The 27,499-nt window shown below is 41.2% G+C and overlaps 1 protein-coding gene across 4 annotated transcripts; it reads right to left on the reverse strand.

Moving 5' to 3' along the window:
* Window positions 1-204: 204 nt before the first annotated feature.
* On the reverse strand, window positions 205-27,499 carry phactr3b (phosphatase and actin regulator 3b). 4 transcript variants are annotated; one of them, XM_028406298.1, is made up of 14 exons: window positions 27,422-27,499; window positions 27,220-27,337; window positions 24,128-24,286; window positions 23,985-24,059; window positions 23,706-23,846; window positions 23,105-23,335; window positions 22,815-23,022; window positions 21,822-22,012; window positions 20,203-20,356; window positions 3,054-3,109; window positions 1,907-1,968; window positions 1,564-1,704; window positions 1,057-1,133; window positions 205-683 (listed from the first exon to the last, which is right to left on the reverse strand). In XM_028406298.1, the coding sequence occupies exons 3-14, from the start codon at window positions 24,279-24,281 to the stop codon at window positions 668-670; spliced, it is 1,506 nt and encodes a 501-aa protein (XP_028262099.1). In that variant the 5' UTR covers window positions 24,282-24,286; window positions 27,220-27,337; window positions 27,422-27,499; the 3' UTR covers window positions 205-667. The 4 variants fall into 4 exon arrangements, with proteins under 4 accessions (XP_028262099.1, XP_028262100.1, XP_028262098.1 ...); XM_028406299.1 differs by lacking the exon at window positions 27,220-27,337 and having other exon boundaries at window positions 27,422-27,477; XM_028406297.1 differs by lacking the exon at window positions 27,422-27,499 and having other exon boundaries at window positions 27,220-27,416.

The following is a 27,499-nucleotide window of genomic DNA, read 5'->3' on the forward strand; positions in this document are numbered from 1 at the left end:
TATCTAAAGCACGATGATGAGATGTGAAGGGATTACAACCTGTTTATGAGACACAGGCCCATATCATCACCCTAATTCTGCCCTGTGTGAGGAAAACACGTACCACACATTTCTGTTATATAAAGTTTGAATTGAAAAACACGCTGTACACATGACAAAGTTTGTTACAAATTGAAAACCTGTATTGTGCAGACAATAAATAGTGCTTACAAAGGGATGTTTGTCTTGTACACAGACAAGGTTTCTGTTCAAGAACATTTACATTGTCGATATGAAATTATTCATCAACCGAATCGGTGAGACTCAGATAACAGCTCGGGGATGTGACTACTGATACTGGAGTGGGACTGGTTGACTCGGTCACATGCACGCTCCCCCCACTGCAGCATCGAAAAGGAGGTTTTCAAAAGAGTCTGTTTACAAAAGAAGTCTCTGTCCCAATCTGTTCCATGTGAGGGTTTAGTAGATGGTCCTCTGAGCAGACGTGGATCTTGCTGCATGCGTCTCCTTCTACCTGCAAGTCCATTTCTAGAGACATAGCCTCCAAGGTTTTCTGGACCCAAATATCAGGACACTCACTAACTGTGAGCCGGGGAGCTGGAAGACTCTGTGCGAGGTCTTCACTGACAGAACCAGATATAAGCAACTCTTCACAGAAGAAACCTTGCTAAGGCCGGTGGAACCTGCAAAAGAGGGGGGAAGTGTGAGCATGGGCTAAATATTCTCATAGAAGGGTTTCATCAATCAGGACTTCTATTATTAGCTCAACAGACAGTGCTCCTCAAAAATGGGGGCCTTGCATAAGTGCAAACTGGGCTAATTCTTTTTTTTGGCTTAGCAGACATAAGCTAGATATGTGTGGACATCTATTATAGTAGCGAGGAGGTGCAAAAGGGTGCAACTTTTTAATCTCAAAGGGTCTGCGTGCAGCTAAATTTAAGCCCCTGCAGGATGTGCACTTACTGTTAGATAATACACCTTTGCACAAAGTCACACTGACCCTTACTCTTAAAAACAAAGAGAGACAAAAAGCTAATAAAGCACACCAATGCTGACCTTGTCAGATGTTTGCTCGAAGAATGCACTTCCATCTCGTTGCTTTTGAACTCGTTCAGCTCCTTCCGTATTGCTGCCTGTGGAAGAAAAGCAACACAGAGGGTGAGCTCAGGTGTGCCAGTGCTCAGGTGAAGAAGCACATATAAGTGACGGAAAAGGAGCAACATCTGTTGTGTAGATCCAGATTATGTAAGCTTCAATGGGCTATATAAACAAGGTGACCCACACAGGATGCTACCTAATGCCCATTTCATCCTCATTTGGATGATACTGGAAAGCCAGAATGATGTCAGCAGTATAAAATAATAATAATAATTAGCAGTGAGAGATTAAAAACTTTGATGTGACCAAAATCCTTTTTAAACAATGGGAGCTAGTGGCAGTGCTTCAGATCTGCCTGTTTCTAAGGTCTGTTTTGAGGGACTGAAAGTCTGGATTTACATTTTTAGCATGTAAAGAATGCAATAAGACTCTTTAAAATTAAAAGTGTACAATGTTTTCAGCTACCTTGTCAGCAGCTGACAGTCTGGTCCAGGGTTTGTCAGCTCTCCTGTCATAGTCCTGAGCTTTGGCCACTTCCACATAGTCGCTGAAACGAATAAGGATCTTCCTGTCCCGCAGCTCATCTACTGTCGGCCGCTGGTTCAGCTGAAAGGTAAAGATGACGTCTCTCATCAGCTTATCAATGCATTTAAACAAAGTGATGATGGAAATATTAAAAAAAAGCATCAGCACTCTTGGTATTAAGGTGCTGTTTTGGCTGATTGTTAGTTCACGTGCATTGCCCCACAAACACAGGATTAAACTGAAGACACTTTTTAGGAAATTACACAAAAATTCAGTTGCTTACCTTTCTGTTGAGCCGCTGTTTGATTTCCCTCCTCTCCTCCTGCTCTGTCTGGTCATTTCTCTCTGTTGACACAGAAAAACACAAATATTAGGACCGCAGCAGAAATCAGCATGATCAAAGCACTTACTCACATGATTGACACAACTAACTGGTTTGATACTCTTTGTAATCAATACTTCAAAGTAAGACTGTCTCCTGGACAGGAGTCTGGATGTGTGTTAGACAGCGGCTAGATTAGAGCACTAATAGGATTTATCTTTATACGGTGGAAAGATCCCTGGATGTCACTTCATTTGGTTTTAATCTCTCTCTTTTCATCCCAAATGTATTTGCTGAACTAGTTTGACAGCTTAAAACTGGTCTGGCACCTGTCAGTGTCTGCGTGCAACAGGAACATGTGACTCTAAATATTTGCAGATTTAACAAGAAGTCTTTCTGTGTGGAGCTTTAACACATGCTCCTGTGCAGAGAGAGAGATGCAGCGATACAGACAGCTGTTCGGTGCTCACAGGTGGCCTAAGTGAACCTGGACTCTCAGATCGTACAAAATGTGGGACTCCCACATGGCTGTTTTATAATTGTTCTGTGCTTTCGAATGTCACAGATTGTTGTCACAGATTGTTGTGATTGTTGCTGACAGCTTCAGCACAGGACTGTGCTGAGTCTGCAAGCCTTGGTAAAACCAGTGCCGGAACTTTATACAGCACAAAAAAATGAATGTGTGCAGGATGATGTTTAAAAGTTTTTTGTTTTTTTTTAAATTTACATTTGTTAAACCAATTCTGTGTATAGAATTATACTCAAAATGGACCAATGTCTCCAGTAGTCATTGAACTCAAGCCTAATGCAATAAAACTAAAATATTGGTATATATTTGTGTTTGGAAAATGGCTCAAACATTTATTTAGATGTAATTAAAATATGTCAATTCATTATTTAAATGTGTATTATTAAGTTTTATGTAAACCTATTAACAAAAAAGTGGAAAAACACAACAAATAAATGAAAACATAAAAACAAACTCTTATTTTGAAATTCCCAGAACAAATATCCTGCTATAAATACCATAAAAATGATATGAATACAATGTACAATGTGTCTTACATTATTATTTTATAAGTATATAAAAGTCCATCAGACCACTTACGCTTCAAGATGTTCCGGCTCTCCAGCTCCTCCACTGCCGGCCGCTGACTCAGTCTCCTGCGGAAAAACACTAGAATTACGTTCTGGACCATCTTTTTCCTCCCACGCTGCTTCACGGCTCCCCGTTGACAGAAAGTCTTTTCAGTCCTCACTACAACTACTAGCACTTGCGGTGCTAGAGCCGGCGCGCAGATCGCCAAGATCTGCACATCCACAACCCAAACACAGCGTCCCACCTCGAGTCCAAAAAGCGGCTGCTTTTGGTATTAGAACATTTTTTAAGGCTCCACATCAGGAACAAAAAACAGTCAGGCTGCGCGTTTTAAAGCACGCGTCAGAGCCGGATCAGAAAGAGAAAAAAGGCAGCACAGGCAGGCTTTCCCTGAGAGCGCAGCGTCGCTGAAGAGCGGTGAGGCTGGAAGTTTAAAGTCCCTGCAAGGATGTGGTGCGCTCCGAGCTGCGCGATGACTGGACCCACTCATGCAGGAGCCTCCTCCTTTCTTTTTTTTAAGACTACACGCGCAAACTGAAGGGGGTGGGACTAAGGAGGAGATTCCCAGCGCGCGCACACACACGCACACATAAATCTGCTGCAGCTGCAATGGGAGAGGCTGAGTGAAACAGGTTTGGGGAGGATGGATACATTTAAAGAGGCATTTGTCCATCTGCTATTAATCCTATGAACACAAATGCATAGTGTAAGGAGTGCAGAAGGTTTAAAAACATCAGCACTTTATCAGATGATATTGCTTTAGCCCATATATCACAAAAGAGGAAAAAATGAAGCAATTTCTGATATGCAAAAAATCATCATCAAAACCTCATTATCTGCGACAATTAAAAAAATGTATGTAGAATGTTAAACAATGCACTGGCTCATTATCTGATTTATTGATGGCCTGACAATTCTTTCCAACACATACAGAATCTATAACCTGTTATGTAAGGTGGTGGTAAAGAGTCATGTGGATACACAGGGACACGTACAGTTCTGGGCCATTCATATCATCGGTATTCATGTGTTAATTCCTTGCAGCTTTAGGGTGGACTGACTGAACCAGTGAGTCTTTACTCCTCAGCATTCTGCATCATCACCTGAACGTTGGGATTCCTCACATGATCAAACCACACCCCCCACCCCGACGCCTTCTCACCCCCTCAAAACACTCACTGCCTCTATATTTGCCACACAGCTGTCAAGCCTGCATGGGATTCCAAAAGCAAAACTTACACACAAATTAATAGAGGGGGTGAGGCATAATGGATAATAATGACATATGATGAAAAATGTAGTAAGTGCTTGTTTACATTGGTGGTTAAAGTTATAGTGCAAAAGGTGACGTAAAGATCATTGTCTTGAAACACACATGTTCACTAAAGACATTTTAAAAAGAAAACTGTGCTATTCTGCTGCTGCAATGGCATCAGTGCAAATCAGTGGAAACTAAAGTGGTAGGAAATGACATGCCAAATGCTGAAGATGAACAATAATAACGCACAAAAATTGCAAACTTTCAATGTTATTCATGTGCCTTTTGCCATACCAAGCTAGTTAAATCTGTCTCTTTCATATCATAAGGCTAAGTTCCATTCCCCAACCAGCCAGCCTTATGACTGAATGAGATTTTTTTCAACTGCTGCATTGTAGGACAGAACAGAATCTAGGTACCCACAGAGGAAAAAGGTACCCCTCCAGAGCAGCCTGCCCACATATAACCAGGTTTAGATGCACTAATGTGATGCACATTTTTGCTGAGTGCACAGAAATATTGTTCCCTGAATACATAGTGGTTAAATAAAGACAACCCTTAACGACTTGCTATACAAGAAAAATAAAAGTAATAGTAGGAACATGGTTGGATCACAGTGTATTCACACTGACTGCAGCAGTAGGGACACTGCACAGCGGACTGTGATTGCAGATAATAAGATCAGATGCTGTCCTGACCAGCTCAGGTGCTTGAGGAACTGACAGAGAAGATAGACAGTGTTTTTAATGGGAACACAGTGTCTCTCACAGAGCAGGACAACCCGCATCTTTCACATTACTGAGGTGGACGGACAGTTTCTTATATCAGGGTTCACAGCAGGGCATACTGGCCTCATCTTAAATTGTCAAGATTATCTCTTACACTGTCCACACAAGTCTGGTTAGATTTAGACAAGAGGACTCGGCTTAATGTGCCATTTTAGCAGCGACTGAAAATCATCAGCCACAGATCATTAGATAGTGAGCATTTTTCTTACATTATTAAAGAAGTTAGGTGAATCTACAGATACTATTGACAGTTGCTAACTGGTATATCATGCTAATCACACCTGTTTATGTGCAGTCAGGTAGCTAAACAACCACAGTTTGTCAGTATCTCTCCCCAAAAATTCAGTGTCAGGTAAGCTCTAACATGTTGCTATACTTCTCTGACGTAGAGAAGACAATTTTGCTGACATACGTAATAAGCTTATTTGTAACTGTATTCCATTTACACGAGCAGTTTACACCAAAGGAAATGAAAGAAAGGCCTTTATAAGCAGCTACAATCAGTGCACAGCTGTGAACATAATGACGGGGTGAATGGCACCTAGAGAGTCGGTCTAAAATAAGTCTCCTATCCTGTGATGGCTTCAGCTGTGACTGGGACCACTGAGGGCTTACAAAACAGGAGCACAGAAGTGACAGTACTGGAAACCGAGGGAAGTGAATGTGCTAAATGGAGCAGCGTTATAGAGGGATGTGAGGTCTGCAGCCGAGCACATTTCAGGTCAATAGCATTTGGCTAGTTCAGTCAATCAAATGCATTAAAAACAAAGCTGCATCAGATGTGTTTTGCATGTGTAGGTGCTATGGAATAAAGGCAATAACATAATCCAATACAATAAATGCAAGGGTGAGTCAGCCTAATTCTGTTTTGCCAAACAATCCTAATAGGCCTTTAGTCACCGCCTCCTGTAGGCTTCACAAGTACTCACCCACTCGTTTGGTTGGAGGTAAAAGTTCTTCGTTTGTTGGAGAACTCACCAGCATGTCAAAGCAATGAGCTGCCTGTAAGAGCAGGGACTGATGGGAATGTCAGCCCATAAAATAGTGGAGAAGAATGGGATGAGTCAGGCGCCAAGGGCCAGGCGGCGGCCTGCTACTGCCCACTGAGGTGTGTCCTAATCCCTCGCTCCATCCCCTCACTGACAGGGCCCGAGGACAGCAGCTCTACGGTCGGAAGTGGAGTCTGAGTGAGCTCAGGATGGCCTGGGAGATGGGAGGTAGATGGGGGGGTTGTTGCCAAGAATAATTAAGGGAATCTTCTTTAATGGTAGCCTACCAGAAGCTCACCATTTATGTAACTTGGTTGGGTTCAGGACATGAATGTTTCCAATGTTTCTACAATAATATAAAAGATATTCAGGGAGTCTCTGCAACCATGCACCTTTGCAACAATAAGACAACAACAACACAGGTGTACTTTTATTCTCAGGGAGTCCTATTATAAACTAAGTTCTTCTTCAAGAATCCAAATGCCGATTATCCCCAAAAAACCCTTTCAAAACCTTTTCCAAGGCTTCATAGTGCTATTGATGACCAATGACTGGAACACATTCAAAGACTCAGACATGAAACTGCAAATCAATTCTGTTTGTCTCCAAGGCTTTGCCCTTTACCACAGCTCCATAGATCAAACAGTGGGATCATGTCTGGGTCTAGGGCTACCTGCTGGGAATGCAGTGTGTGGGAGGCGGCTTCAAATAGCACAGCCCCACTTCAAACACAACAGGTTACTGTACAATCAACACTGTGTGTGGCTGCACACAAACCTTTTATAATGAATACAATGTCTGCCGTTCTACAGGCAGAGAAAACTGTATCATCTTAATGTTTAATGGTACAACATTAATGAAACTATTTGTGGTTTTTGTGACTTGTGCTCGTCCACAAAGAGGGATGTGTCATTTTTCGCCTTTGACAGTTGAAATATGTGTAACCCCAACAGATGCTGCTATTCAGCCTCATCGCGATGTGGCCTTTATTCCATCTATGCATACGTAGATGTGGCAGGTTTTTTTTCCAGGGGATGTTATCAAGGTGAGGGGCGTTTGTTGTCAAGGGGGACCGCCCTAACTATAAAGTAGGGATGACCCGATCAGGTTTTTTTTGCCTTTGAGTCCGAGTCCGAGTCATTTGATGAGTATCTGCCGATACCGAGTCCCGATCCGATACTTTCAAGATTATCTATAAAGGCGGTAAATAGGATTTCAGACACGCAGCAGCTCATCGAGACCTCACACCAAAAGCAGCTGTCATACCTAGGCCTGTCATGATATCAGATTTTGCTGGGTGATTAATTGCCAAGAGAAATTATTGCGATAATCGATAATATTGTCATTTTGAGACCATGTTCAACTACATATACGACATATAATGCAAGTACACCCTTTCAAAGATTAATAAACTTTAATTTCTAAAGAACATTTAACACTGGAAAGGCCCCCAATCATCAACATTATCATTATTATTATTATTGTTATTATTAATGATATTAATGTTGATATTATTATTATGAGTAGTGGTAGGCCTATTACCATGGCTTATCTGAGCATAGTCAATGGAGTTAAGTCAAACCAACTAGCACGCCATGAGCAACAGAGCCGAACAGCACGCACTCTCTACCTGCTGCTGGGAGTGGGCTCACCTGTACGCACATGTGCTTGTGTGCGCACGCGTACTGCAGACAGCTGCAGTGAATTTTACAAATGCCACCATTTAGACAGAAACACATAGAAACTGACAGCAGAGATGGCACAAGGGGACTGGGCAAGAGAACTAGAATGGGCGGCGCTGCAGCAGGTGCCGCCAGTGAGAAGGCAGAGAACTTCACTCGTACAACGCGGACTCTCTCTGAGAGCAGGTTCTATACATGAGCATGTTTAGTGTCGTGGTGAATTGTGGCAAAGTGTTGAAACGGTGTTGAGCAGCTTCACAGCTCTCTGTGTTGCTGTAACGTCCAAGCCCTGCAGCGCTGTGACGCACCGTGGCGACGCAGACAGCGAGCTGACCGTGGTCTGCTCAGAACATCCCGTAAACGTTACACAATGAGTTAAAAAATAAGAACTACCTGTTGATTTGACACATTTTAAGACAGAAGCCGCGGGACATATAAAGTCCGACGGCCTTTATACGCTACGACGCACCGGAGTGACGCCTTTTGTCATCCAGTCTCTTTGGCAGCGAGAGGGAGAGAGAGAGAGAGAAAGAGAGGAAAACAAACCAGCATGCAAATGTAATTTATCGTGGCCGAAAAACTTTATGCAATTGATTGATTTATTGTTGTCTACACTACAGGAAACAGAGCCACCCTGCACAGAAGGCGTTAACTTTGAGAGCCTCCGAGTCCTGATCGGGAGGTAACATCCGATTCCGATCGAGTCTGAAATCACGTAATCGGGCCCGATTTCCGATCACGTGATCGGATCGGGACATCCCTACTATAAAGCGCTGAGGGAACCACTGCCTTGTATTTGTATAAAACACAACCTCACGTGTGAGTTGTTGTCATGGCTATTGGTCTACACCAATGTGTTGACACATAAGTGTCAAACGCCATAATAGTCTTAACTAATAAAAAGACGAAAAGCAGAAATTAACTGCAAACAACAAAAAACAAAATTAATCATAACATGTGACAGCAACCAATCAAGTTGTCGTGGAGATATTTCACTAAAAGGCAAAATATCCACATGCTGGTGGCCCTTAGGGAATGTTAGTAACCAGTATCATTGTATAAAATATCTGCTATGTTTTAATCCAGACCAAACCAATCCTTACACCACATGTAATGCATTAGCATAGATAATACTGTCCTAAAACACTGAGTGAAGATTGGTTTCTTAAAGGAACATAGTGTAACTTAATTAAAAATCTATTTTGTTTGCATTCTAATCACTCAGAAAGGCTGGAATCAATGCTGAGAAGAATGCTGAAGGAACAAGCATACTGTATCTTCCTATTTATAGACGGATATAGCAGCAGTGGGTGAGAAGCAAACAGAATTATCCACACGTCACAGGTCATGCCTCTGATCACTGGTGATCTAACCTTAATTTGGCATGGGGCTAGAAACAGGAGAAAAACAACCAGTGTACAGAGTGGGCACAGAGGCTTTGAGACTTTTGGCATTTCAATTAGAGGGTGCTCAGAGCTAGAGCCTAAGAAAAAAAACTATTGTATAATGTTAATTGCTGCTTGTGTGACAGGGATGGTTCTGTGGTTGTGACAACATGTAATTTGAGGATTTCGCTTAACGCCATATATGTGCAGGCTGTGTCATCCAGTGCTTACGTCTCTCCAACTGCTTTACAGTGTGTGCCAGTCCTGTGACTGGATCAATGCCCGGCTGTGATGCTGCTCACTACAAAGGCATAAATAGAAAGCGGAGAGGCATCCTGACAGAAATGTCCCTCATGTGAAACCACACAGTCAAAAAAATACACACTGACTTCATTATTGTGACCCTCAGCTGACTGCGGACGTGTTCCTCACCCAGAGCAAAGAGTGAAGGAGGGTGGGTCAGCCGGTTTTAAATTTAGCAGTGCTAAACCACTGCTCTTTGTTTTATAAAATTATACAAATGTTTCTAAGGAAGAAAGGATGAACTATTGATGTTACAAAAAATTCACACACACAAATGATGAAACATCTAAATGATTACAAAAAACAAACAGTTCTGACTCACATACAGGCAATGAAGGAGCAACCTTCAGGCACTGTGTGTTGCAGGTGAACTATTTTAACATTTATTTAAAAACATTTTTTGTGTGTGTATAAAAGTTGTTTATGAAAAACCTGGGCTTAGATAAAGTAAACTTTGAAATCAAAATCAAATCAAAACCTTTGAGGCATGGACTCATTTTTCCTAACAACATACAGACACAATTAACACAAGTAGCATTTGCTAACATTTACTAAGTCACTTTTCTACAACCAACCGGTAGATGTGATAAAACTGTTTTGTGATCCATTCAACGTCTCTATTAGGCAACAGTTAGCATAGCTAATAGCATTAGCATACGGCTTGAACAGGCTGGAGATAAATAAACAAATATTTATAAAATTTTATATATTTAGATGAAATAATGTGAAATAAAAAACGAGTAACTTGGTTAGAATAGCTTTTCTTTTTGGTATGACAAAGGACAACTTCTATACTCTTCAGCAGAAAATATGCTCCAGTAAACGAAACAGCAAAGGTTTTGCAGGTCGAAAGAACACTAATAGGAAAAGAGCAACTCTATGAAAAAAAAAAATATTTGTCTGTAGGTGGTATTAGGTCAAAGTAAGAAGCCGCTCTTCACTTTTAGCTGGGGCTGCTGGTCTTTAAAATGCTGGCATTGTTGAGCATCCTTTCACTTTCACATGACTTCTTTGCTGTATCAGACATGACTGGGCTTTTCACTGCTGTCAAAAGCTGAGTACTCAGACATGTCTGACTTTTGTAAAAGCGATCACTTGCGTAGCCGAGTGTTTTTTTTTTTTATCCCCCCCCAGGAGAGGCGGGGAAAAAAAGAGAGAAGAGGAAACTAAAGCAGAGCATGCATTAAAATTTCATCTCGGGTGAAAGGGATTATGAAAGTCAAAATATTTTCTGCCACAAGGAAGAACAGCCAGTCCTCATCATGACAGCCTTGGTTACCTGGAAACTGCTATTGTGCTGTAGTACATGGCAATATTAGACAGGGAAGTCCTTTTGTGTTAGTTAAATGATCAATACCACATTAGTATTGGTCATTTAACAGTATTTACACTGGTAATGAGCTCTACTACAAGTCTGAACTTTGGGATTCCTCAGTGCTAATATTGCTGTCTTGCAGTCAGCTGCAGTGTGACCAATGAATTTCAGAGTTATTTATAGCAGTCTTGGACAGCAGCTGGGGTTAGCTGCTTCTTACAGAGAGCTGTGGTGTCAGCAGAAGTTTCTCTATGTGCCACAAATATCCAATTATTGGTTCCTCTGTGGCTCAGCAGATCGAGACAAATACTGAGTGGGTTCCTGTCATCATTAGTGAGAGCTGTCCTTCCTCTGCTTTTCTCTTCCCTTAGCATAGATCTTGTCACTATTTCAGATTACAGAAATTTAATAGAAGCAGACCTTGTTAGTTGTGAGTTAGTAGCTAAAGTTGGTTGGTTGTGCAAAATTAGCTTGCTGCAAATCGGATTAGCTATGAGGGCATGGTAGATGGTAGGAATATAAAAAAAATAGTTGTATTGATGCATTCCTGAAAATGATTTTCATAATCCTTGTTATGTCATTTAAATATTATATACAGCTTGATGACTGCATACTATTTTGAATTTTAGTTTTTTATTCTGAATTGAATATTGAATGATCGAATCATACACGGACAAGATTGACATCATTTTTGTTTCTTTAATTAATACGTCTTTTGTTATCAATATAATACACAGACATATCTTCTACGTGGGTGCCAGTGCCTCTCATCTCTGTCCCCTTACAGCTTCCCTGCATGGTCAGCCACATGGCCATCACATGACAAGTCAGAGGTAACAAAGACTGGAAGAAAAATCCAATGCCAAAAACAGCAGCTGGGAATTCAGAGCCTCTGTGCTTCAGGGATTTTTACTAAGTCATCCAATGCATAAAACACTGCTTTCTCCCACCTTCACAGAGTATCTGCAGCAAAATCTCAGCAGTAGGTCTTTATATTTATATAATGATGTCCCCATCTAAGGGGACAGGACAGAGATAACGATGTAGATCAATGCGGTATACTGTTACCATCTTTCTAGAAGAGCCACTGGGGGAGGGGGATTGTGCACAGTTCAATCAGAGTGAAACAGAGGGTGGGAGGGAGAGAATGCAATCTCTCCATCAGCGGGGACCAGGGCAGAGGGAAAGGAAGCTGCGCTATGACGTAGACAGGCCATTGATTATGGGTGCTGCTGCAGTATTTTGCCAGCAAGAGCTAAATTTAGAAACAGAGGGTTTCCCTTTGCTATGCTGGGCCAGTCTGCTGCTCTGCATTCTGCTGCAGAGTGCCACATTTAAGTAATCTAAATCAATGCAACACACAATCTGCTCATCTGGTTCTGTTGCATAACAACAAAAATGAAAAGAGCACAGCACAAAAATGAATGTACCATAAAGGATGATTTTAAAAGGCATCCTAGAATTAACCATTGCCATTTAAATGCATATAGTAGCTCCTTAATCTGCACAGTTGTCAGTCTTTCTCTGTGTTTTACTGATTGAGACACATAGCAATTTTGTCTCTATAGAGAAACTCCTGCAAATTATAATGATATATAGATATCAATAACTGTACTTTAGGTCAAAGAAAAGGTCAACAATTGGGTTTATCTTAGGACAATTTATATTGCTACACTACATGCCTACATAAGCAAGAAAATGTAAAAGTTAACTATTTTTTTGATCACCCATTTGTTTTCATTCATTTTTTTCCAACACACAGTGGTAGGTGCTGTAGCAAATGTATGGCTCCTTGCTAAAAATCATCAGTTCTTATGAATCAAATGTCTAAGAAGAAGTTAACTATGGCCTCAATTTAGTTAGTTTTGCTAAGAAATATCACCCATATCATCAAGTGTGGTATATGGCGGACCTGAACAAAATAGGGGCCAGGATTGACCCCCATGCTCTTTCAATGTGGCCTGCGGACCAGTCCAACCTACATTGAAAGACAGAGCAACCACATAAAAATTTTGCAAAACATCTTGAGCACAGCATTACCAATGCCTATCCCTCAAAACCCTTTGTCTCTGCTCCTTCTGTGTCTACTCTGAAGACACTTGAACGGACAGTGCACCCCCTAAGGTGGACAAGGATGTACACAGGGCAGCAATATTATTGGCATTTGCAATTATGCCAATAAAACAAGAGTCTACTAAAAAAGGTAGATACCTTAACTCTAGTATTAGTATATCAGCCCTACAAATTCTTTATTGTGGCTCCCCTGGTATAAACATATTTTTCTCTCTGTCATAGCTAAACCGCATTGGCACACAACTCTGCAAACCAAGTGTTTACCATTCCCATGATGTGTATTATGTATATTATTATCTATAACACAATGAACATATGCTGTATATGATTTTGATTCATTTTTATAAATGTACACAGAGCCTCAGCTCTACATGTCTGCACAGGTGAGAACAGCTTATTGTTCTCTGACTGAGGTGAAGGCTGTTCTGTTCCTGATGTTGCACAAACAGCTGCGCCGCCCAAGGCCCTTCACAGCACTCAAACACTGCCACAAGGGCCTCAGACAGAACACACAGTGCTTACCACCTCCACAAACACAGCTCTGTTCGATTTAGCACGACTCATTCAATACGACACATTCAGTATGATTCATTCAGTGTTTACACAATCACCAGAACAGGATGGATGTTTAGAGAGTGACATGTCAATGGGTCCCTTCAGCTTTGTGTTGCTGCTGTGTAAGGGACTCATCATGACCTCTAGCAGACCATGTGGTCAGCAGGACCGAGACGCTGGCAGACAAACACATGGTGCCGTCACCCCAAACAATGGCATGCCTCAGCTGTCCACTGTCCTGACTCAGTTCATGTTTACCAGCCAGTCCTGCAGTCAGTCAGCTGAGCGAGGCAGCACCTGTGAGAGCCGAACCAGACGCGGCGTCTGATCTGATCTCATGCAGCCATCTGAGAACTTATTTAATTTGATCTATTTTTAGTTGGGATAAATAATTGCCATCCTTGTTCGAAGAAAAGATTTCTAAGCAGCTGACCTCAGATGATGTTTGTTATGAAAGCTTACTAAACCCTTAAACTGTTTTGTTGCAGAATGGTTTGTCCAATGAGGATGGAGTTTTGCTTTTGTTTTTTAACATTACAAGCCCTTTTTGGTAAAATTCTGTACGAGTCTAAGGTAATTTTATGTTAATATTATGTCAATTTGAAGTAATATTTATGTGACAGCTGTGTATGTAATTATCACATTTATACTTCCTGCTTAAATATTTTTACTTTAGTTTACTCTTGTGTTGTTCTTCCATTCTGTTAAGGTTATGTACTTAGGGCAGTGGCGTAGGAAGCATTAAAAATGTGGGGGGGACACCTTCTGTGGGTGGGTGGTGAAAAAAAGTACATCAGTATATTAATAATATGAAGTAGTTGCGATTTCCTGTGGATTTTAACAGGTTGTTAAACTATTTTACCTACAGAAGTAAACACTTAATGACTATTTCAGAGACAGATTCAACAAAAACTCGGTGACAAACAGAAACTAATTCCAAGTGAAACAACAGTTTTGTCAAACATACTGGTGCTACTACACTAACAGCCTCCATATCTGAGGCCTTCTCTCATTTACAGAGACAAAAAACTGGCAAATCCCATAGAAAAATGAACCAAACTGCTTAATGCAGATAATACTGAAACACTAAAAATACTAACTTACAAAAAGATGCATGTCTTTATTTTTATTTGCTTATAAAACTGCTCAATTCACAACAAACCTTGTGGATGTGTTATATAATGATTATAATCATCTGCTACATCAGTGTTTCCCTGTTCATATAATGCTCCACTGTGTCCTGACGGTCCATCACATGTATTTTATTCTTGCTGATAACAATAGGAGCAGGTGGCTGTGTGCACTGGCTAGGCGAGGCTGAAGCTAGCAGGCTAACAGGAGCTAATCTGGCCTTATTACAATATGGGTTAATGCTGAAAACAACTCTAACTCTCTGTGTCTTTGTTAGGAATCTCCTCATGTCCATTGTGTTTGGGGAGGGAGCAGAAAAGCCAACAACATGTCATCAGACAAATAAAACCGTCTACTGTAACTGACAGTAAACAGCAGCTTCCTCCCAACTTTTCTAAGTTGATTTAACATCAACCTAACGTCACCTGGGGCCATGTGACAAACAGTCAGGCTTCAGCATGAGCTGGACTTTGTGGGATGACACTGACGTCACCTCCTCCAGCTTCGAGCAGCACTCAACGGCTTTGTTAGGTCCGTTACTATAGTAACAGTATTGCAGCGCTGTGGTAACCAGGAAAACATGGAGTGGATTTCAGCGGTGAGGTTATTCTCTTATGAACCAACTGGAACGGAGTTTTTCACGAGCAATCGAAACAGCGTTAGGTGGAGTTTCCTACTCACTAAATGTGGGGGGGTCCAAACGGGCCTTTTTAAAATGTGGGGGGACACGTCCCCCTCTGATATAATGGTAGCGACGCCTATGACTTAGGGTGTGCTTTTTGCAGATTTATTGTTATTATTATTTTCAGATTTATTGTTATTATTATTTTCTTTTATGTCACAGGCACAATCAAGCTCAGCAGATGAAAAGCAACTTGGTAAAAATAACCAATTTTCTTGTGCATATATACTGTATATGCATAGATGGAAACAAGAGTAAAAAGTTAATCTCCACTTTTGTTTCATTGTGTTGATCCTCAAATGTCTAAAGAAGTACATGCATCCACTTTCACTCTAAGGTTAACATGCTGTGAATCTAGTCAACACAGTCTATCTAAATAAATCATGTCACTATCGACTGAAGGGCAGTTTGCCATGCACCAGAAGCTCTTGTACAAACCTCTGACCTCCATCCTTACACAACGTTGTGCACTGTCCTGCTACAGTCACCTAATGACACTTTATTGATCAATTGCTATCATGCAATACTTATCAGGAGTGTACTTTACATAAGTAATGTTTAGGGTGAGGCTGTCTCTAACTGCAGTGCCCCCTGCAGGCCAGTCTGCTTCCAACGTCTGGCAGGTTGGGCAGCAAAGTTCATGATGTCTTTTGCTATTCTGCAATTACTTGCTGAAATGTGTCCATGTGCTCATGAAGAAGCTCACATGGAACAAGGCGTGATCAAAACAGCGTTGGTTTATAACAACGTTGCATTTGTTAGATGCACAAATAGTGACCAGATTGACACGCAGCTGTGAAATGCCTCGGGTGAGGGCGTAGGGAAAAGAGGCACATGGGGAAGCATGATGCCAGGATCAAAGAAGCTCACAGGCAGTTTTATTTATCCTGAATGTCACCCAGTCTTACTCATCTTTCACAGTAAGGTTATTAAGCAGGGAGCAAAAGGCTTTGCAGTAAATTAATTAGGCTAATCAAACACTCGCTGTCCTGTTTCCCTCTTGATGTGGTCAGATAGAAACCGCACCAGAAACCAACTCTCTTTCTCACTCTTCATCTCTCTAATTAGCTGCTTTGACCTGTGTGGGGGTGGTATGTAATGAAACCACAACACACAGGGGCCCGATCTCCTAAGAGTTTATCGACTCCCACTGTGACCTTTATGCTGCAAAAATTATGTAATAACTGTTAGACTGTCTGGAAATGATGTTACTCTGTACTTAGCTGTTTTTAGACTCCACCTTTAAGAAACATATTTGGCACCAGGTGCTTAATATAATAAAAATCAAAACGATGTGCTCAAAGAAGCTATAACACTATCTCTTAACCCACTTTATGCTGTATACATTCATGACCAAGAAAGTCTTGGTCGGCTGAAGACTTCAAATTGACTAAAAATTGACTAATCGGGGTGGGGGTAACCACAGCTAACCAAGAGCAATGAAGCTCGCCCCTGGAGCTGTATATTGCACCTCTGTGCTTCCTGACTATGGTCGGGAGGTTGAGGCAGGAAAGGTTAACAAAGACTAGTATTTTATTTGCTTATCATTACATCGTTTTGACCTAATTATTTTGCACTGAAATTAATCACACACTGGACTCTGTCGGCTCTGACACCATTTTGAATCACGTGCATCTACGCAATATTAGCTCTTGATTTCCCAAAAATATACCATCTAGTGATATCAGCACAAAACCTGTTGAGAAATATTTAGACAATTGTTTTTGTCATGTTATAATAATTTACAGACACTATCATTTCACTCTGCACATGTCCTGCGCACAGAGCGACACTGAACATAGGAGCTCAGCTTCACTGATGACTTAACATCCATCGTGGCCTGGTATATCTGAAGGATGTTTAGAACCTAAGCTGTCTGCTGTCCTGTGCTTGTGTCCGCCATTTTAACCACCCCCTGACATATCTGTGGATGCTCTCATTCATCCAGGTCATAGTCATTTCCAAGAGTTTACCGTGAATAGAGGCAACTGGAATCAAGGGAGGGTGGCGACTCTTGGGGGAGTGGCGAAACATCTTCAAAAAACAATCCTTGAGTCCAGTTGCCTCAATTTAAACTCTTGGAAATCACCCCCTGACACAATGTCTGACAACTATGTGTCTAAGCATCTTAGACATATTGCCATTTGATGGCAGTTTGTGTCTGTGTCAGTTATTGGTGTGGACTCAGAATCTGTGTCCTCTTCTTCACTGTAATGGATTTCCTTTCCTTTCTTCTACCTACTGGTATTTTTATGCTCACAGTGGCAGAGGATTCCTACATAGTAAATCATAGTATCCTTGTCTCTTCCTTCCTCAAGAAAGGATTCAACAATGAGATCCTGTTACCACTGTCAATATTTTTATCTGTCCACAGAGATTTCTGTGTATTGTGTTATGCTGGATGTTTGATGTCTTGGGTTTTGAGAACTTGGTCTAGCTCAGTTGTGAGCTACTGTGATAAAGATTGACGAAGTGGAAGGGGCCTCTGTTGCCCAAGTAACAAACCAATGGGTGACATTACAGTTGTATTTTTCCACTAAAAACGCATGTTAAACCAAATGAAGTGAAACGTAAGTTTAAACACTAGAGGCTTTGCCCTATTAACCCTGAGTTAATTTTCAAGTATTCGCCAGCCTTTAGCACTCCATGGGGGTGTGAAACCCTTGCTGTTAACACACTATTATCACAGCTGTCTCTATTAACAGAAAATGTGTTCCCACAGAGGGAAACGTGCAAACTGCTACAAAACGCATTTTTGACAGCTCTGCAATTCCAAAAACTCAAACAGAGCTGCTGCTTACTTTCCAGCACCCACACCTGTGGACACATCTAACCTCAGCTCTGCCTGATTGGATGGTTGAAAGCTTTTATATTCCCAAACAATAAACAAGGTGTTTGGAGTTTGTTTCCAGAGATGTGAACCTTACTCCACAGACCCTACGCATTACATAAGCCCACCAGCACAGCCTGTCTCCATACTATTCACTTAAAAATGAACCTAATTTGATTGTTACTGTAATCCTATTAAGTCACCATAACAACAGCCTATTGCTTTTTACATAACACTACAAATACGATTATGTTCTGTGCTGCGATCCGCCTCCGCTTTTCAGAAAATCTTGTTCCACACTCCAAAAATGAGACCATATGACCCAGAAACACCACATCGATTGGGAGGAAGAAACATTTAGTTCTTATATCAAAGTAAACATATGAACTCTTATATTTCCTATTACTAAACAACACACTCTGCATGCTTAGTGTGATGTCTTGTACTGCCCAAACAAATACGCTTTTTCAAATAGGCAACTCTCAGCAGACGTCTGAACAAAACACCAGCAGCTTTATAAATAAGGGATTACTTTTTTGACCACTGAGATGGATTGCAGAGGATTTAGTTTGTGGAATTTGTTAACTATTTAGACACAGTTTATAGCATAGTAACACACTGTACAGAAACCGTGGTTAGGTGTGAGTGATCCAGAAGCAGTTTAACACAGTTTTCTGTGGCCCACAGTAAATCTTAGTAATGTGAAAAAACAGCAGACATGACAGTGCAAGGACAGCACCTTGTCCTGAGTCCGATTTATGATTTTCATGGACAGAATATCAAGGTACAGTGGCAAGAACAACTATGTGAACCCTTGGGAGGTACCTAGTTTTCTGCATTAACTGGTTATAAAATGTAATCCGATCTTCATCTAAGTCACAAGAACAGACTAACAGAATGTGTTTTACCTAATACCATACACACGGTTATAATGTTTCATGTTCTCATTGAACACATTCATTAAAAAAAAATCACAGTGCTGTTGGAAAAAATAACTCTACCCTTAAGCTAATGACTCCAAAAAGGCTAACTGGAGTCAGGAGTTAGGCAGGAGTCCAATCAATGATATGAGCCAGGTGCTACTTTGACCTATAAAAAAAACACTCAAACCTTTTAAGTTTGTTATTTACAGGAAGTATCTGCTTCTGAAGACCTAGGATCAAGAATTGTTGAGCTGCATCAGACTCGAAGGGCTTACAAAATCATCTCAAAAACTTAAGTGTTCACCAGTCTATAATGGTCAAACAAATTATCTACAAATGGTGACGGTTTTGTACTGTGGCTACTCTCCCCTAGAAGAGGACACCCGGCCAAGTTCACACCAAAGACAACACTAACGGACAATCTGACAGGCTAATGTCAGGCTGGCGGTTCACCAGCTGAAGCTTGGTAGAAGATGGGTGATGCAGCAGGACAACGACCCTAAACATTGAAATAAATCTACAACAGAGTGGCTTTAAAACCAACAACACAAAACCTGCCTATAAAAGTGACCCAGTCAGAGCCCAGACCTGAATTTAATAGAGAGGTCTTCACACCAGACATCCTGAGAATATGGCTGAGCTGAAGCAGTTTTGTAAGGAAGAGTAGTCCAACATTCCAGTCCTTGGTTGAGGTTATTGCTGCCAAAGTAGGTTTCATCTGTTAAATTACATCCAAGGATTCACTTACTTTTTTATGCAGTACTCTGAATGTGTAATGGATGTATTCAAAAAAGACAATATGAAATATGATAATTGTGGGGTATTGGGTAAAGCACATTGTGTTTGTCTGATTTTTGTGATTTAGAAGATCATTTTATGACAAATTAATGCAGAAAAATGTGTAATTCGAAAGGGTTCACATACTTTTTCTTGCCACTGTGTAGCTGGGGAGAGGCAGGCATCCAACCTTTAGAAATTTAACAGATGTGTCTAGCTGGGTTCCAGGGGCTATCCCAGGACTAATTTGAGGGATTAAATCTCAGCTGGCATAACAGCAGCTGCTACTTGGCTGTGATAGAATGACCTGTTGTTTTTGCTATAGAAATAAATTTTTAAAAAGTAATTATGGCTTGTTTAGGGTAAAGCAACAATGAAACAGACATACATGAAGTAGAGGATGATGGGAGGGGTGGGAATCTGATGGGGTGGGGGTTGCTGATCAGGGTCCACAGAAAGCGACTCACTTGGCCAGCTTCATCTCGATCTGCTGGCGGATTTCCTGCCGCTCCTGGTCGCTGCGGACAGGGAAGATGTTGCGGTCCTCCAGCTCCTGTTTGCTGGGCCTGTTCCGAAGCTTCACAGCCAGCAGCTCCTTCCTCATTCTGCGTGGGAGGGTTCCTGTTGTTGTTGAGCACAAATTGAGGTCAGCAATGACATGGTAGTTTTTGGAGCTGCCACGCATTTTTTCCAGCTAAACCTGCTGAACTGATGCTAATCGCCACGCAGTGTGCTTTTGTGCTTTCTCTTAAGAGCAGGCAGACCAAACAACACTATTAATGAAATACCATTGTGCCTACTATAATATTTATGTAAAAGCATTCATCCTCTTTGACACCTTTTGTTATTTATATATAGATGTATATGGTTTGTAATTTTAAATTACAGTGGACAAAAATTAAAATATATTACTCATTACCTTTATGACAAAATAAGCAGAGACCACTCCAGCCATAGAACCTGGATCAGATTAGATCAGGACTCTGGCTGTTCCACTGTATTAATTGTTTTGATACATTCTTGTACAGCTTTGGCATCATATTTGGAGCTGGCCTGGTAAAAAATGCTGTAAATCTCCACTTAAACTTGTGCCTCACTAGCAGACAGCAGCAAGTCATAATCCAGGATTTCTTTCATTTTACAGCATTTGTTCCCCATATGATATTTTTGTTCCTGGCTGGCTGCAGAGACACATCTACAAAGCACAGTGGATGGTGTCCCCACCGTGCTTCATGATAAGCCTTAGGTAAGCTTGATGCTCAAAAAGCTACAACTGAACTCAGCCAACCACAGAATTTTATTTTATTTTGTTTCCCATTGCTTCGGTCCTGCCGCAAACAGGACACTGCAGAAACTTGCAGGTGGGTAATAGACTTCCTGGCAACATCTCCTTTTTAGGAGAGAATAACCCCACAAGGCAGAACTGGTTAAAATAATTTGTAATTTTGCCCTGTTATGATGTGCTGCAGTGCTCCCCATGAGCCTGATCATACCCTGCAATGGGAACAGAAAGGCTAAAATGGCAGAATATGGGGCCACTTCTTTATATTCTTTTCTATATATATGTTTTAGCTTAATTATTATACATCAGTAAGTGTAAAAAATAAACAAATCAATACATGAGTAAAATTCATTCATAATGAAAATATTTTTTTTTAATTCTGTTTCTGTCACTCACATCAGCATTTCTGCAGCCGACAGAAATGTCATGTCACTCTCGTACTAGTGGTGTGCTTATCTGTCATGTACACCACAGTTCACCCTTTTAGCATATTTCCCTTCCAGAGTCACAGACATGTTAATGGCAGACGGCTATGTGTGCACCAATGACCCACATGAATGCCTGAGAATTAGGCCACCACAGCAGATGTTGTGACGGGCGGCTGAAACTTAACACCAGCAAGTCTACTATTCGTCATTGCTGTAAATCTCCTTGTCATGTTTTGACTGTAAACAAACATCAGCAGAGATTATGCTGTTTCATTATCCACTGACAGGGTGCCCAGATTTTGTTGGCTTTGTACAATAAGGGGCGGATAATGGTAAAGAATATATTATACTACATGTCCGCTGTCAGCAGTCCTACCAGAGATCACAGACTCGTTCCAGCTGTCTTGGTCACTCAAGTATTCATCCAGACGCCAGTTCTCCTTGTTCTCATCGGACTCCTTCTTGCTCTCTGACTCCCTGGGCGGCTCCCTTTCTGTGCTGGACGTGCGAGACAGGCGCCCATCCAGTCTGCGTTTCGGAGATGAGCGTGCCTCCTTCGTCTGGAAACTGAGATCAAAACAAAAGTATGTCAATACCAACTTTAGCACTTGTGTGGAGACTGAGATTTGCAAAGTGGTTAAAAAGCTTCAAAAAAAATGTTTGCTGACTGCAGAAGAATCGATTTCTCACAAACAGCAGTAACTGAAGGCCAAACAGTGTAGATCGTGTCTGCTTTTAACAAAGCGTGGGTACTTTTCTTTGATAAACGTTTTTGCAGCACAAATGCTTTCAATAATTCAGCCGTGATTTCTTGTAAAACATCAGAAGTCAATGCAAGCAACAGTCTGTGTCCTGTGACCATGAGACTGCAGCCACAGAGAGTTAGAGGACATTTATTCTTCTCTGAGGTGACTGTCCACAAATAATCATGACTAAAAATAGCTTTTTCACATCTCCAATGTATATTTAGAAAAGCCACATAATATACTCTCTTAGATGATGTAAAAAATTACATGGTAAAAATACTTGGACTGAACATTTATTCAATCAGTAATTCTGATAAATAAATAGTCACTGCAGTTGTTTTATTCAACCAAAACTGTGAAATATTTCTGTTAGTTTTTTGCTTATATAACTTCTACTAGGTATATCTGGCTTTTGAACTGTTAGTGTTTTTGTTTTCATTATATATTTTGAGGTATTTTAACATTGTAACAGGATATACAAATTGCAATTTTTGTTTTTTTGTTGTTTTTTTTTTTTTACAAAAAAGTTCTTTAAAAAAATATTTAAAACATTTCTTTTAGTATCAAATACTACCAATAAAATAGAAATCCTACAAATAAAGAACGTGTTTTAAAAGCCTGACCTGTCCTGTCTGTGCTTGGTGGCCAGGGCACGGTGCAGTTCCTCAATGATGCAGCTTGGGGGCAGCTGTGGGTGCAGTGAACCGAGGTGGGGGGAACCTGTGGGTGTGGAGATCCTGCCTCTCAAAAGGGAGCCATGAGGGTCCTTAGGAAGTGTGAAGTTTCTGGGTAAGGTGGCTGGAGACTTCTTTACTGGCACTGGGGGAGCAGCTATGGAGGGATATTGTCAAAGTGAGATCCTGTGGCAAATATTACATCCCTGTGTGACACGGGTTTATCCAGGTAAACTTACCATCTAAGCTGCCCAGTCTGGTGAGCAGTTTGACAGGCAGGTTAGGTGGAGGAGGGGTACTGGCTCGTCTCTGAGATTTGGCCTCCGTTACTTCCTGCTTACCCTCGACGGCCTCCACTTTTCCCATTGTCCGCTCCTCACTTGAGTCGCTAAGTGAGGTGCTTTCATCTTCTCCATCCTCACTCTGACTGGGCTCTCCCGCTGTCTTTGAATCTTCAGTCAGATCTTGCACTGAAATGAAGTATACACAATGGTAAGACAAAAAGATTAGGTTTGTTTCTGAAGTCTCTGTCACCACCATGTGGACACTCAGAGATATGTAGAAGCTAGAGCCATGTAAGCACTACTTTCTTAATTTTTTAGTATTATTTAATTACATTATCAGGAATGGTATTGAGTGATGCTATCTGCTTTCGCATTTAAGGTTCTATTGTGCTGAATATAAAAAGTTAAAATTCTTTCTCTTCTTAGAACAAGTGCTGTAATTTGATTTCCTGCTCATTTCTGTCAGGTGTTCTTGTAAGTGCCTAAACCTTTTAGCCCTTCATCTTAAACAAACATGAATGGTGTGCTTTGTGTACATCCTCTGAATACACCTTACCTGTTGAGGCCTCCAAATCACTGCCTAGGTCTTCATTTGTGTTGGCCAGGGGTGCCACAGGCTCCTCATCTTTATCCTTGCTGTCAGAATGAGTCGGGGTCTGTGGATCTTCATTGTTTCCCCCACAAGCCAGATCTGACTCTGCATACCGCATACAGACAGATCAGGAATGAGTCTGTGTAGCAGTTGGGCATCATGTGGCTGAACAACTGAACTGTGATAAGCCTGGAGTTATATGTGTGGGAATGTGTGTGTGTGTGTTCATTTGTGATCTTGCACCTGTCTCCGTCTCCCCGGGGTTCCTCCTGTTGAGGTCGTCTTTCTTCTGCCGTACAGCTGCCTTCTTCTCCATCGCTAAACATGCAGAGATATATGAAACAGGTCAACAGATTTCATTGAAATTGTGCTGACGTCACACTCACTTCCTGAAGGCTTCAACTTCTCATTTTTCTTTTTCCTCCATTTCCAGGGCTTGAAGATGCGTCCCAGGCTGGCCAGCTTGCTGTTGCGGCGTACGGGAGGTGTACGGACCCCTGAGACCAGACAACCAGAATGCAGCGCCCTCTGCTGGTCCATCAAATCTACAAGACAAAACACAGCTACGTTAAAATAGTCTGCAGACATCAAAATCCACTCAGGCTGTGGAGAGTGACATCAATCAGCGTTCAACATGGCAAGAACTAAGGCATCTCTCTTAACATGAATGGCTGAATACAACTGACACCCCACCGTCATGTGAGAGAGGCAAATGTGGGTCACTGGTTTTAAATGCCTTATTGATTCCAGTCTAATTTCTGAGAAGAAGCAAAGCAGTGGAGAGAAGACAGAGAATCGCATTGTTTGCGTGTGACTCACATGGTTTCAGGGCAGCCAGACCTTCTTGGCCCCAAAAACACACAGACAATGGAGCGCTTTTAAAAGATGCCTTGAAAGATACAGAGGAAATAAATAAAATCAGCTTCAGCAACACTGCCTTTTCTAAGGTCACAGCAGACATCTGCAGCCTGCACTCCCCTCTGATTTTACTATTTTATGCTCAATACTTATTTCAGTGAAGTACACAACAGTCTACAGAACAGTTTTACATCATGCAGTAGTGACAGAACTATACAAATTTTACATGCATCTGTTGACAGACTAGTAGTTTTTAGATCCTCGCATTTGCAACTTATTTTTGGGGACTGATAATTTATTCTAGTGTTTTGGATGACAGACAGTTTGCTCTCTATCAATATGGTCCCTTTTAATTACAATTGTATGTGGGGTGAATTATTATTATTAAACTTATGTTAAGTAGTAGTAAGTAGTACGTAGTAAGTAAGTAAGTAAAAAAAAAATTAGAATAATTATGGGCAGGGTTACTTTAAGCAGCAGTTATCGACTTCTGGCCTGTACTTGACATTTAAGTGGACTACACCGCTGTCAACATGACAGCAGTCTAAGCCTCCCACGTAGGCTTAAAACCGCCCCACTGGGACACCATAAGTACATACAGTCAATGATGAGCTCCCTGACTGGTGTGCTGCATTGCACTTGTGCTGCATTGCACTTGTGCTGCGATTGTATCCTACCTAAAATAGGCTTAACTATACAGTTTTATAGCAGGTATCAGCCTCCAGGGTTAAGATATGAAGCAAGTGCATAAGTGCATTGAGAGGTCACTTAAGTCTGGCTCCAAAGCAAGTCACAGACACAAACAATTTCTGTCAATCATTTTTCTAAATATTGACCATTAGTTATAATAAATGAATAAACTCAGTCTTTTTAGCTGTGTTAACTTAATCTTCATATTTTGAGAGGCTGCAACTTGATTCACTTTTTGGCAACTAAGTATGCACAAAGCTTTGGTTACTGTAATTGCCACACTTAAAGCCAATCAATCGCTATCCCTTGTAGCTGCTACTCTGATTTCTTGAAGCACTTTTAAGTCTGGAGGCTATAAGAGGAGTGGATCACAATGATAGACAGACAGGCAGAGAACCACAGAGCTGACTTGTGCTATGCTGCACCAAGTAGCACAGAGATTAAGAAAGAGAAGGAGAGAGAGAAAGAGAAAGAAAGGTTCCTTGGAGAAAGGACAGAAATAGGCACTCCTACACAGTCTGGCTCCAACAACAAGCTGACACCTCTGGGAGCCTACAGCTGAGCCGTGGGCTGCACAGGGATGGCTCCATGAACACTTTCATTTTGTGCAGCGTCTAAATCCACAACATCTGTTCATTTATCCCTTAAGAAATGAATTACACACAACAGCCACAATGTAAAAAGACTAAATTATCATTTATATTTTCACAGGTGAGGATGGATAGTGATGACATTGTGGAATATTATTGGTACAATGTAGCATGGCAACCAAAATGTGCAGCATATTCACTGTCTGACATGAAAATAAAGGTCAAAATATATATTCTCCAGAAAACAATGCAGTTATCGGCTAGTGATGCTTATGTGCTGTGTATTTACACAGATTTCCATTAAAAATGCAAAATGGAGCAGAAATAAATGATTGTTTTAATTAGCTATAAAAAAAATCACAGCCTCCTAAATGCAACCTCGCAATTAACACACTCCTGAAGAGCACACCTTAAAAACCATATAAAACCAATCCTCTGCAGGTTCACTTATTCATGAATGAGTGGCATATTGGCGCCTCAAACCCCAGATCTCAGCTTAACCATCAAACAATATGAGAAGCAGGTCACTTGCCCAAGTGACACGTGCCAGCCTACGATGTGGCGAGAAAATTCAGGTCAAGCCTGTAGTAAGTGTAGCAAAGCAAGCCCATGGTCAGGCTGCGGTTACCATGGTTACCACTCTGGATGCTGCTGCAGAAAAGGCCCTCGGAGGCAGAGAATCACCACAGCATGAGGAATAGGGAGTTGCTGGGTGGATGGGAAGGCTGTTGCCACAGAGAGACGGAGAGCTTTAGCCAATCACATTCCAGCTTGTAATGCATAATGTAAATCAAGATGTGGGGGCAGGATGCTGTATTTTTAATTTACAAGTTATATTGAAATATTTATCCAAGTGGTTAGGTGTTAGGGGTTGAAATGAGCATTGGCATGCAATTCGGCAAGATGCAGAAAAAAACATGAAGCAAGAAAAAAAAAGTAGCGTGCTGTAGTTAAAGCTGCTGCTGCCTAGCTGTGCCAAAACACAAAGCACCTTGGAAATGTCACTACATTGACATCACTATCCCACTTCAATGGTACTAATAAACAAACACATTATTATGCGATTTATAATAAATACCCAGAGGAATATTGTACTTTAGAATTATGATAATGAGGCAATACAGCTAAAACAAACAACATTAATGAAGTGTAGGTTACTAGAAACTTCGATTCACACAATACTAAAGGAATAGTAGAGTGATATCTCGAGTAGGACAGCACCACTTAGTACCATATGCTCTTACACTCAAACAAAAAGCACACAATAAAGCGAATTCCTCTGCACGTACTTCCATAAATAAGTGAACGAAAAGCTAATGTTTCGAAGTAACGTCACTTACTTGTCGTAAGACACACAGCTACACAGTCCTCCTCCAGCTCACGGTCTTTAAATCATATGCTCCCTCAGAGCCGACGGGGCTCAAACCGAGTGACCACAGCCAGAGACTGATGATTTCGCTGCCGCGGAGTAATAATTTTTAAAAAATATTTTTTTTTATTAAAACACAAACATAAAGATACATATGCTCTTTGAGTAAATACCTCTTTCGGAAAGTTGTAAAAATGTCGTTTAGCAGCGGCCGGAGTGCACAGAAAGTAAGGAAAGTGTAAGCGGCCGGG

The sequence above is a fragment of the Parambassis ranga genome, chromosome 5 (assembly GCF_900634625.1).
Source record: "Parambassis ranga chromosome 5, fParRan2.1, whole genome shotgun sequence".
Lineage (NCBI taxonomy): Eukaryota > Metazoa > Chordata > Actinopteri > Ambassidae > Parambassis > Parambassis ranga.

Coding starts and splice junctions, on each gene's coding strand:
- phactr3b (XM_028406296.1), bottom strand. CDS start 24,329: ATGTCTGCAGACTATTTTAACGTAGCTGTGTTTTGTCTTGTAGATTTG. Junction 24,060..24,127: donor GAAGTTGAAGCCTTCAGGAA/GTGAGTGTGACG, acceptor CTGCATGTTTAG/CGATGGAGAAGAAGGCAGCT. Junction 23,023..23,104: donor CAGACTGGGCAGCTTAGATG/GTAAGTTTACCT, acceptor ATCCCTCCATAG/CTGCTCCCCCAGTGCCAGTA.